The 12,354-nt window shown below is 44.7% G+C and overlaps 1 protein-coding gene across 1 annotated transcript in view; it reads right to left on the reverse strand.

Moving 5' to 3' along the window:
- Window positions 1-5,313: 5,313 nt before the first annotated feature.
- Window positions 5,314-12,354, reverse strand: part of TAMALIN (trafficking regulator and scaffold protein tamalin) — a 28,856-nt gene continuing 21,815 nt past the window's right edge. Inside the window, 4 exon segments of the mRNA XM_081935854.1 lie at window positions 5,314-8,167; window positions 8,896-8,962; window positions 10,186-10,252; window positions 10,384-10,477. Of these exon segments, the coding sequence (XP_081791980.1) occupies window positions 7,719-8,167; window positions 8,896-8,962; window positions 10,186-10,252; window positions 10,384-10,477 (677 nt within the window). The 3' untranslated portion in view covers window positions 5,314-7,718.

The following is a 12,354-nucleotide window of genomic DNA, read 5'->3' on the forward strand; positions in this document are numbered from 1 at the left end:
CCTTTTTTTCAAAACTTTTAAAGCATTTTTTTTTACTACAGGTTCTCTGGAAACGCGGGGGTGTGGTGGGGTTTGTTTTTGCTCCCAGGAGGCATCCCTGAAGCCTGCTAGGCCAAAAATGGGGGGTGGGGGGTGCTGAGAAGGAAAGAAAGAAAGAAAGGAGAAAGGAAGAGAAAGAAAGAAAAGGAAGGAGGGAGGGAGGGAAAAGGAGAGGAAGGAAGGACTACAAACCTGGCACTAGACGCAGCTTCAGAGGATAATCCAGGGCTGGAAGGGACCTGGAGGTCATCTAGTCCAACCCTCTCCAGCAGAACATTGTTAAAGTCAGTTTTTGTGTTTTGATGCCCCAGTTACACAGCTACATAGCCATGCCTACTAGTCACATCACCAAGCTGCGCCCACCAAGCCACGCCCACAGAACCGGTAATCATTTTTTAAAAAAATTCACCACTGCACCAAAAGCATTTTATAGAGAAGGCGCTTTACCATGGCACCATCCATCCTTAGCTCTGCAAGGGGGAACTGTAGCAGCCATTTGCTCTCAGGAAAAGGGGCACCACCAAAGAGCATGCTGTGTAATTCCTCAAAACAACTCAGCTCTGCTGTTACAGATCTCTCTTAATAAAAGCAGGTGGTCTGCAACTTTATCTTAAACCTGGAGGCTGATGGGGATTAGGCTTCCCTCTCAGGAGAAAAACAAACCTGCCTTCCAATACAGCACGCTGTGTGGAACCTGCCATAATGTTTTCCTCCCCCCCCCCCCCTCCATCACGCAGCTTAGCTAGGGCAATACTAGTCAAAATCTTGAAAGCTCTACCTGCTGATATCTGGTCTTCAGGCAGTCATTAAGGGCACAGCCACAAATACCTGAGGTAAAACGGGCATCTTCCTTGGCTTAGGGTGAAAGGTGCAATTGGAAAGAGAGTGGATTCGTAAACCTGGCTTATTCCCAGAGGCATTGACTGAGATTAGTGGGAAAGGCTTTGCCAAGAGTTGTGAAACACCCAGCTAAGCATGTATTCCTCTGAACCAGCGAAACAGTTGGTCTCCGCTTGGCAGGTAACAGATGGGGTGGGGGTGGGGGTGGTCCTTTAAGTTAATTAGCGCTAGTGTACCGCATAAGCCTCCTCAACCCCTGGTCTGCCAAGCAGCCAATTAGTTTGCTGTTTATTAGATGTCCTTGGACGAAAACTAGGACAAGAATCTCGGTGAACTTAGCAGAAGAGTGTGAGCATGCCTGGTTTCTGCAGGTAGCTTTAAACATATATATATATATATATATATATATATATATATATATATATATATATATATATATATATATATATATATATATATATATATATATACATACACACACACACACACACACACACACACACACACACACACACACACACACACACACACACACATATATATATATGTTGAGCCAGGGAAATAGGTATGTATTTGTGTTACAACCCCTGGTATGTATGTTGAGCCAGGGAAATAGGTATGTATTTGTGTTACAACCCCTGGTATGCCTAAATATGGGAGGAAGGTCACTACTCCCTCTTTCTGTCCTTCGGCTTATCACAGAAGACCATGCAGGCAGAAAACCATATTTTTATTTTTAATGTTGCCTTTTTATATTTGTGTTGTATTTGTACTGATAAATAAATAAAGGTAGACTAGTATAGATCTATTTTGAGCTAATTAGCTCTCATCAGCTAGCCATACCCTTACTGGGATTTGAACCCGGGCTGTATATATCTTAGGCAGAAGTCTTAGCCACTAAGCCATAAATGATAAGGAAGTGAGCCCGTGGCTTAGTGGCTAAGACTTCTGCCTAAGATATATACAGCCCGGGTTCAAATCCCAGTAAGGGTATGGCTAGCTGATGAGAGCTAATTAGCTCAAAATAGATCTATACTAGTCTCCCTTTATTTATTTATCAGTACAAATACAACACAAATATAAAAGGGCAACATTAAAAATAAAAATATGGTTTTCTGCCTGCATGGTCTTCTGTGATAAGCCGAAGGACAGAAAGAGGGAGTAGTGACCTTCCTCCCATATTTAGGCATACCAGGGGTTGTAACACAAATACATACCTATTTCCCTGGCTCAACTGATAAGGAAGTGAGCCCGTGGCTTAGTGGCTAAGACTTCTGCCTAAGATATATACAGCCCGGGTTCAAATCCCAGTAAGGGTATGGCTAGCTGATGAGAGCTAATTAGCTCGAAATAGATCTATACTAGTCTCCCTTTATTTATTTATCAGTACAAATACCACACACACACACACACACATATATTGGAAAACAGGTGGTCTTGGGGGTAACAATATGCCAACCAAACTACTGTAACCTGGCCTTTCTAGAGAACACACCTATGCTAGAATTTCTCCTTCAAAGAGTTCCAGGTGCCCACTTTTTAAGGCGCTATCACCACCACCACTGCTGCTCACTTCCCCAAGGTAAAGTTTTAATTTGCCTTTAAAAAGTGGCACAGTGATTAGAATGCAGTATTGCAGGCTAATTCTGCCGACTGCCAGGAGTTCGATCCTGATGACGTGCAAGGTTGACTCAGCCTTTCATCCTTCTGAGGTGGGTAAAATGAGGACCCAGATTGTTGGGGGGCAATAGGCTGACTCTGTAAACAGCTTAGAGAGGGCTGTAAAGCACTGTGAAGCAGTATGTAAGTCTAAGTGCTTTTGCTAATTGGAAAAGAATCCTAACAGGTCACATTAATCTAGGAGGTTTTACAAGAATGCAAGTGGTTGAATCTCCTTCTAAATCAGAGTTCAGGGCAGAGCCAGCCTGCAAATAGCAATAGCACTTAGACTTATATATCGCTATAGTGCTTTTACAGAGTCAGCATATAGCAGAGGAGCAGCCCGCCGTGCCTCTGGCAGCCAAAATGGGGGGGGCTGCACACGTTCCCCCTCCCCGTGTCCCCTTTTCGGCCTGGACAACCTTCTGTGGCACCCTGCTGGACAAAATGGGGCACAAGGGACCACATGTGCCCCCCACGCCCCATTTTGGTCAGCAGAGTGCTGCAGGAGGCAGCCTGCGGAGAAGAACTACAATGCTGATCCGGCCCTTGAAGAAATCCAGTTTGACATCCCTGCTCTAAGTGCTGACTAGGATGGATTGGAAAAGGTAAAATCAGCAGCACAGACTTGTGACTAAGAATTCCTTTCAGTTTTGCAAGTGATCCTCAACTTGCAACCATTCATTTAGCAACCATTTGAAATTGCAACGTCACTGAAAAAAAATACTTATTACTGGTTCTCACACTTACAACCATCACATCATCCCCGTGGTCATGTGACCAATATACTGGTGCTTGGCAACTGGCACATATTTCACCCCTGAAGGGCCCTCAGGTCTTGTGATCTCTCTCTTGTGATCCCAGCTGGCTTCCAACAAACAAAAGTCAACGGGGGAAGCCAGACTCACTTAACAATTGTGGCCAAAAAAGTTGTAAAATTGGGCACAACTCACTTAACAACCGCCTTGCTTAGCAAGGGAAGTGCTTGTCCAAATTGTGATCGTAAGTTGAAGATTATCTGTATTGATTTATATCAAGCTCTAGGAACGCTGCTCATAGGAAATGGTCAGAATTCTCTCTGTGTGAGAACAATTGTGATTTCTTCAAAAAACCACAGTTGAACAAATCATATCTTAGTATAATTTAAGAAATCATTGATTGAAAACAGCTTCATGTCAATAGAACTATAATTTTGGTTTCTTATACTGGGAATTAAAATGCACTGGGGCTGATTTCTGTAACGTGTATTACTTGTTAGACTGCGTAGTTGCTCGGTATCATGTTGTGGAACTTCTGCTTGTTGTGCGTGATGCATTTGCTGAATTCAAGGCAAATACAGAATTCTTGTAAATATAAAGTGCAGTTGAACTAGTACTTATGGGTATGTATAGCGGAACCAGTGGTTGCAAATGCATAAAATACTTCTGTTTAGAGGGTGCCCTTTTGCCCTTCAACTTTAGATTTTGTCACGATGAGCTTCCTGGAATCAGTCAAGAATGATCTCTATCGGGCATTCGACTGCTGGAAGGTGAACAGCGCTACTGACAGTGCTACATTTCATTTTAAGAAACCCATGAGTTCAGCAAAATTCAGGATTTTTCCATACATCGTGTCCAAGCCTGGCTGGAAACCTACATCTTCAGTTACAGGAGCAAGGCCATACCACAATCATGTCAACACAGAGGCAAGATGACCCCTGCTCTGTCCAAAGTTAAATTTAACTACTCCACTTTGGATCTAGATTGAAGCCATAGGTTCCAAAGGCAGAAGTTGACCCACCCAATTGGGAAGGGTTTGGCTGCAAAAGAAGCCGGAGGCTGCCGGGAAGCAAATGTGTGGACTCAGCAGCAAGAAGGAATGCTGAAGAACCACTGGGTCACTTGAGGCTCAGCAACAGCTGGATAACCTCAAAGCTTTGGCAGCAAAACATCCAGAGAAGCTCCTACCCTCTAAATCAGGGATGGGGAACGATGGCCCTTTTATGACTTGTGGACTTCAACAGAAATGAGGAGGTGATAAGCCGCCTGGGAAAGCCAAGGGAAATCATTAAAACCATTAAAAAAGCCAAAGAATGTTTTGGAGATGTGATGCAACACCCAGAAAAATACAGCATATTTTTACTTAATCCTCCAGGGGAAGATTGAAGACAAACAAGGTCCAGGCAGAAGAAGAACTTCATGGCTTCAAAATCTAAGGGGCTGGTTTGGTCAAAACTCAGCAGCACTTTTTCATGCGCCTGTTGATAAAAATAGGATCGCCAACATGATCGCCAATGTCCGATGATGGATATGGCACAAGAAAGACTTCAACTCCCTGAATTCCTGAGCCAGCATGGTTGGCTCAGGAATTCTGGGAGTTTAAGTCCAACAAGTCATAAAGGGGCCATCGTTCTCCATCACACTTCTAAATACTGTTCTTCCACCCAATAAGACAATCAGCTTTGGCCTGGACTGGGCAGCATTAACACCCTGCACTTTGGTGTCCCAAGTCTTCTCTGTAGCTTGAAAAGCTTTCAAAGTCGAGAGGTCACCTTCCACGGTTTCTTGAGAAAACCCAGCAGCAGATGGTTGAAGAGCTCCAAGGCCTTCATTGCTGTTTGTTAAGACCAGGGGTGTCCAAACTTGGCAATTTTAAGACTTGTGGACTTCAACTCCCAGAATTCCCCAGCCAGCTCTGCTGGCTGGGGAATTCTGGAAGTTGAAGTCCACAAGTCTTAAAGTTGCCAAGTTTGGACACCCCTGGTTAAGACCAACAGAAAATGAGAGCACAACTGTCTGAATGCAAAACATCTCACAAGTTTTATCCAAAAGTTTACAGTGGAAACATTGCTGCACATGTCTGTACAAAAATCCAACTCTGAATCAGTTTTTTATGCATACAGTTATTGGCACACGGTGCCTCCCAAAATTGCTGGCCTTCCTTTGTTTGTTTGTTGCTCCCCCCCCCCCTCTTAACATCTCTTTTAAGAAATATCTGTCAGGGTGCACAGCGGCCACTCTTTTCCTATCTGCGCTGCGTCACCCCTCCTCCCCTCTTCCTGAAGCTACTTCCTGAGATAGTTAAAAACAAAAAACCAGAAAGCTGCCCTTTGGTTCCCCTCACCCAAGGCATTTGCTGGTGAGAGGTTGGAGAAGTCAGACTCGGAGCTGTTTTTAGAGGCACAGTTCTATTCTGAGGGACTTCACTTAGGCCAGGAATATGGCTCACCAAATGTCGCTAAACTACAATTCCCAAGAGCCTTTGCTTCGCATAGCGGATAGTAAAGGGGACTGGGAGTTGTAGTCCAGTGGCCTATGGAAGCTCAAAATCACCTTTTCTTTAAGGTTTTAGACAAACACCTCTTTTTGTTTTGTCTAAGGTTTGCCCAGCCTTCCTCAACCTGGCACCTTCCAGATACGCTGGATTACAATTCCCATTTTTTCAGCCAGCATAACAAGACTCTTTACGTCGATGTTTGCCCATATCCCCCTCTCCCTTCCTCCTATAGTTTTAAGCAATCCTGAGAAAGATCCTGTGCTGGGATTTGGGCAGGGTTGCCACAAATTTCATTCTGCCTAGGGCCCATCCTTTCATAATATCTAGCTACCCTGCAGAATCCAGATCCAGATCTTTAAGGTTTGGCTCTTATTTGACTTCTACTGTTTCTCTTCCTAAGCAGTCCTGAGAATTGCTGTATAATTCAGCAGGAACAAAGAGGAGAACTCCTGAGAGAGCCAATCTTTTACAGAATTGGAGAAAAGTCAGTAAAACCAGAATAAACTGAATTTAAATGTTGTTCTTCCAATTGGCCTTTCAAGTAGAATTAGGTACACTGAAAGAGAAAAATGTAACACCAAAGGTTTTCTTATAACTTTTCCTTTCAAAGTTGCCCTATAGAATAAGGAGAGGAGAAACGTGTAATAACATCTGGATTTTTTTAAAGACTGGAGGGAAGTTGTGTGGAGTTTCTGCAGCCTCTGGAGGTAATGAGATAGACAGGATGTGGCTCCCCGGAGCAGATACAGATACAGAGCAGCTCAGAAACCACATTTGTACAAACTGTGTGTGTGGGGGAAGGAGTTGGAAGGGAGTTCCCCAAACATTTACAGCTCAATCGATTCATCGGCCTTCCCAGCAGGAGGGAAAGTATTGGCTGCTACAGACATGTGGGCTGACTGCAAGACATGGACTCACAAAGTGGATGAAGTGTTCCTTCTTCTAAGCATAGCTTAGAACTGATCTGGCCCCAAGTGTAAGGGAACAATTGATCGATGTGCATAAAACTCCTGGCAGTCTTGCCGTTCAACGCTTAAAAATACAAAACCAAAATGCAGAAACATCTTGGAGTTCTTGCTACTTCATGGCCACCTATGCAGCTCACTCCCACGTAGAACTGAACCTTCTAAATGTAATGCAAATTTCCAGCCAATGTGGCCAAATTCAAGGCTAAACGGGAATTCTGGGACTTGGAAGTCCCAATGCACCTGGAGGGTGTCCAATAAAAGATAGCGCTTGCTCTTGCTTTCTACTTTTTGCCTCGGATCTGAGCTTTCTCAATTTTTCTGACTAAACCTCAAATGCTACTTCATGCTCTAGGCTAAGTTACCATGCTGGCTCTTCTAATTGCCCCCCTCATTAAGTCCTAACAAAAAGCCACCCAACGTACAAGCCCAAACCAAACATTTCAGGTGTTTTTCATTTTTTTAAAAAACTGTCCGTGCTACTTAAACCAATAATAATGTACTGCTTCCCATCCATTTCTAGAAGTCACCCTATAGCCCACAATGACACCCGATAACTTGAAGAGGCTGCTTTATGCCAATTCCTGAAAAACATCCCAAACCAAAACTACCCTCGCATGAATGAAGTATACAAAATGACTTGCACTTCTTTGGCCTCACAATGTGCTACATTTTTCTTTTCTTTTGAGGTCTTCTTTCTCCCCCAACACCCATTTCTTCCTAGGACTTTGAAGACCCACCCAACCGGTGGTGTTATCCCACTCCCACCTAGGCGGAGGAATTATTCTCCCAAAAGTCCAAGGTGGACTGCAACCTGCATTTTCATAGAGCTGGTCTGTTGGCATTCGGAAGCCCAGTCCTCTGTGAATCAAATAAATAAATAAATAGAGACCATAGCAAGCAGAGGCAGCCGGCCTCACGGCTGAACTGTGCTTTGCTTTTCCCAATAAGAGTGTCCTTTTACAACTGGCTCTCCTCTTCCTCCAAAGAGCGGTTCAACCCAGGAATAAACTTAAGGAGTCTCTTGCGGAAGCTTCCATGTTTGCTTTTGGGGGGCCTTGACGTGACCACAGAGTTCTTTGCTTCTCTGGATTTGTCCCAGAAACAGGCATCCCCATTGGTGGTGGTAGTGGTAGTGGTACATTTGACGCTGATGCTGCGGGTTAATGTTGTCTTGGGGCGTGAAGACTGGGCTGTTGCGGGGACAATGTCCAGGGAGTCAGCAGAGTCAAAAAAGCAAGTCTGGTAAAGAGATTCCTCGGTCTCATCGGTGGCAGTGCTGACACAGCCCACGCTGCTGTAAGTACTCCCAGCTCCTCTCAACAGCATCCCGTAGGGTGTCGAGCCGTACAGGCAGGACTGCACAGACTCCAACGTATCATAGATGCTGGGGTCTTTAACCACAATCCCTACCAGAAGAGAGTAAACAATTACTGAAGTTAATGCAAGGACCTGCTTGTTCTCCCAAAGAGAAGAACTGATCCACACTTGGATCCACACTTTGTAATCTTGGTTTGGCTTAGTGTGGTGTTTCCATAAGACGTATGGACTTCAATTCCCAGAAACACTCACCGAGTGGCAGGGGTGGATTGAAAAATTTATCTGGGTTCTCTGCCTGGTTGCTGGGTGGGTATGGCCATGGAGGCGTGGCCTAATCAGCTTCCTGCACCATGGCGGGGGCGTGGGGGGGGGTGGGTTCCACGCTTCCCAGGCTCTGGAGGCTTTTTTTGAACCTCTGGGAGGGTGAAAACAGCCTCCCCTGGGCTCTGGAGGCCTTACAGAGGCTGGAAACGGACCAGTTTCTGGACTTCCGGTAGGCCCATTTTTTGGGCTTCCAGAGTCTCCATGCAGGCCCTGCACTTACCTGGCATCCAAAACAGGCCATGTGGAGACTCCTGGGAGGGGAGGGGTGGGGTGGGCGAGGTCAGCCAGTCCTTGCAACTACCGGTTCGGTGAACCAGATTAAAATTAACATCCAGTTAACATCTACCACGCTGAACTGGCCGAATCCCACCCCTGCCTATTGGTTCACACCAAGACAACCAAGAGTGGTCTGTAAATATGTCTTTCTGCTGCCAGCCCCTTCAGCCAGATGTGGACATTCACAAAAAAATGCTGACACTCTTCTGACACTCACCATGGACCAAGCGCTGCTCCTGGACCATCAATGACCGATATTCTCCCCATTTTTCATAGAGCGTTTGCTGCAATGGAAAGAAACTGATGTTACAAACAACAACAAGGATCAGCCGTGCCTATATATCTAATTAAAATCTCCTTCAAGTGGTGCTTGACTGCTGGTGAGCCATCCTCCTTAAATCTCATCCTTCCTTTTTTATTTGCTCTGCGGGTAAAGCAGATAGCTTCCCCTTCTTGGGTTTGGGGGTTCAAGGAATTCAATAGGCAAGAGCTGGAAATTTATGGGCTGCAAAAAGACTAAACAAAAGCCTGACATAGGAGAAGAGCTGCAGCCTATTGTCCAACTACCTGCTGGCTTCTAAATGACACTAATGGCCCACCTACTTCTCAAGGACGGGGAGGCTTCCTGCTAAACACATAAACAAAATTCTCAGAACTATAGATCCTCAGACGGTAAATAAACAAGGCTGTGGCTCCACTTATCAGCAAACTCTGCAGGTCGCACTTCCCGATTTAGTATATGAAATATCTAATAAGAAAAATATGCGGTAGGAGATGATGAAGAGCACCTTTCTGAACAATGGGAGAAATAAGAGAGCAGCTCAGGAATCAAAGCTGCACTGGGTTGTTATTACTTTAAATGTCTTTCTTTAAAAAAATGTATTTAAGCCTTCAACATTAGATAAAGATAGATGATAGATGATAGCTATATAGATAGATACCGATAGATCGATAGATCGATCGATCGATAGATAGATAGATAGATAGATAGATATAGATGATAGATACAGATAGATAGATAGATAGATAGATAGATAGATAGATAGATAGATAGATAGATAGATAGATAGATAGATAGATAGATAGATAGGGGAGCTCAGTGGGTGAAGCAGAAGGCAAATGGGAAGGGACACATTTGTGGGTGGGAGCAAGTGTGTGGGGGGAATAAGGGAAGACATTTTAACTCTGCTCCTTTCCCCCGAGTGATTCCTATGCAGTGAAAACTGCTTTTTTTTACAGTGAATACTGAGCCAGATGGATTAGCAATTGAACTTGGCATAGGACAGCTTTCTGTGGTTTTTAGGAGTATGGAGCATCCTGATCAAACCAAAAAATCTGCAATTCTGTCTATATAAATATTTGCGGGGCAGTTACCCAGGTTGAGTTTTGGGATATCATTTCATGTCCATGAACAGGCCCTAATTCAAAACGGTTGCCTCTTCTTGGCCGTCACCCGAGCCAAACTTGCAAACATTTCATTGCACGCTCCTGCTTGAATGCCACTCACCTTGAGATACTGCAAGCGAGCCTCCAATTCAGCCCTCCGGATTGATGCCCCATACAAGGTATCTAACCTGCACAAGGGGACAAAGTGAGATGAATGGTGCCTCCATGGCTTGGAAACCACAGCAGTGGCACATGGAAAGGGGGGTGGGGGATGGGGGAGGCGGCTAGTTCTGGCTAAAAGCATCAGTCTGGCTTTTACCTGAGCACGTTTCCAGATGCTTTGATGATCTCCACAATCTCACGGTGCCGGATGCCTTCTACATTAAGCCCATTCACCCCTGTGATTGTGTCTCCTACAAAGCAGAGGGACAAGAATAAGGAGTCAGGGGGAACAAAGGATTTGTACTGGGCCTGCATACTTAAAGGTATCAATTCTTCAAATCTGCAAAAACATTCTTTATTTTGGTCTCTCGAGCTTGGAAGGATGGTGGTGGATATAGGGATGGGATGGACCCTTCTCACCCCCCTACTTTTTTTGGCAGGGGGGCTTGCCTTGTATGCCTGATCCCCACCTCTTCTAACACAAAGAAGGCTTTCAATGCACAATGGCCATATTGGAGTCGACTGTGGTCCCTCCGATTCATGGCTTAAAGAGGTGAAGTAATTCTTCCCCTGGTTTTTGCAACATTTTGCTTAAAGAAATGAACAAAAAAGCTTGCACATATTTGTATTGCATTAATTTGGTCTCCATAAAATTATTGCACAAGTATGGGGTCGGGATTTTTTTTTCTCCATAGACCAACACGGCATAAAACAGCATAATTGCACTTTGATTTGGTTTTATTCTGAGCACTCTAATTATGTGTCAAGAGTTCAGAAAAGGCCAGAACCATTGGAATACCAAGTGTGGAGGAATACTTAGTCAAGAAATACTCATGACTTTTTAGGGTCCCACACTGCACAGCTAAACCCTTTAATTCAACTGGATGCCCCCCCCCTCACCTCCCTTTGAGCCTGTTGTCAATCTGATCCTTTAAAGCGGCGTTTTCCAGCCCTGTCCATTTTAAAATATGTGGATTTCAACTGGCTGGAGAATTCTGGGAGTTGAAATCCCGACATCTTAAAGGAGACAAGTTTGGAAAAAAAAACATGCTTTGAATGAAGATAACAATGCTTGTTTCTTCCAGAGCAGAGCAGCTGGGAGGAGAGAAGAAGGCGGCACCGTCATCAGGGATGGGTTTTTGCCGGTGTTACCGCCGGTTCGCTGCCCGTGCTGTTTTGCGCACACGCACTCGCTTTGCCCGAACCAGTGCGAACCGGTAGCAACCCACCTCTGACCGTCATGGAAGCTGTGCCCCAGCCTTCTTCATGGTTACCTGTGATGTGGAGCCAGAGCTGGTTGAGGCCTTCTTACAAGGAGCCAATGAAACACAGGCAACAAGGAGAGGGCGCCTGCATTCCTGGCCTGTCTCAGAAAGGCCCTGCTCTTTTGACTATTGTACAGTACAATATTTCTTCACCGAGTCCTGTTGGCCAGGAGACAATGGGCCCACCGCCCATTTTAAGAGGAAAACACAGAGTGTTTTGATTGTTCAGAAAAATGCCTAACATTCCAGTGAGCAGGAATGCCTTGTGAACTAGTATATTTTAAATCTGGAAATCCCAGCTGGACAAACTGATGATGTTAGGAAAAAGAGCCAGGTCTTCCTGCTGTTGTCTGTCTGTTTTTTTTCTGGAGGAGGTTTCTTGAGTCCCCTCACCCTGTTTTAGACATATAAAATTGGTTTAGTACCATTTCCCCCCTTTTATTTCCCACAGGAACCTGGAAGGCAATTGTCACTCCTCATGTTGGTGATTAGGAGTTAAAGACCCCTTGCATCCTGGACATAAATTGATTCAACTCCTACCCTCAAAACGACGCTATAGCGCTCTGCACACCAGAACAACTAGATACGAGGACAGTTTCCCCCCCGAATGCCATCACTCTGCTAAACAAATAATTCCCTCACCACTGTCAAACTATTCCCTTAGGCTGCATTACTATTACTATTAATCTTCTCATTGTTCCTATCACCCATCTCCTCCCCCTTATGACTGCAGGACGGTAACTTTGTTGCTTGTATCCTTACGATTTATATTGATTGTTTCCTGATTGCTTATTTGTACCCTATGGCTATCATTAAGTGTTGTACCTTATGATTCTTGACGAATGCATCTTGTCTTTTTATGT

The sequence above is a fragment of the Natrix helvetica genome (assembly GCF_964273705.1).
Source record: "Natrix helvetica genome assembly, chromosome: 1".
Taxonomy (NCBI): Eukaryota; Metazoa; Chordata; class Lepidosauria; order Squamata; family Natricidae; genus Natrix; species Natrix helvetica.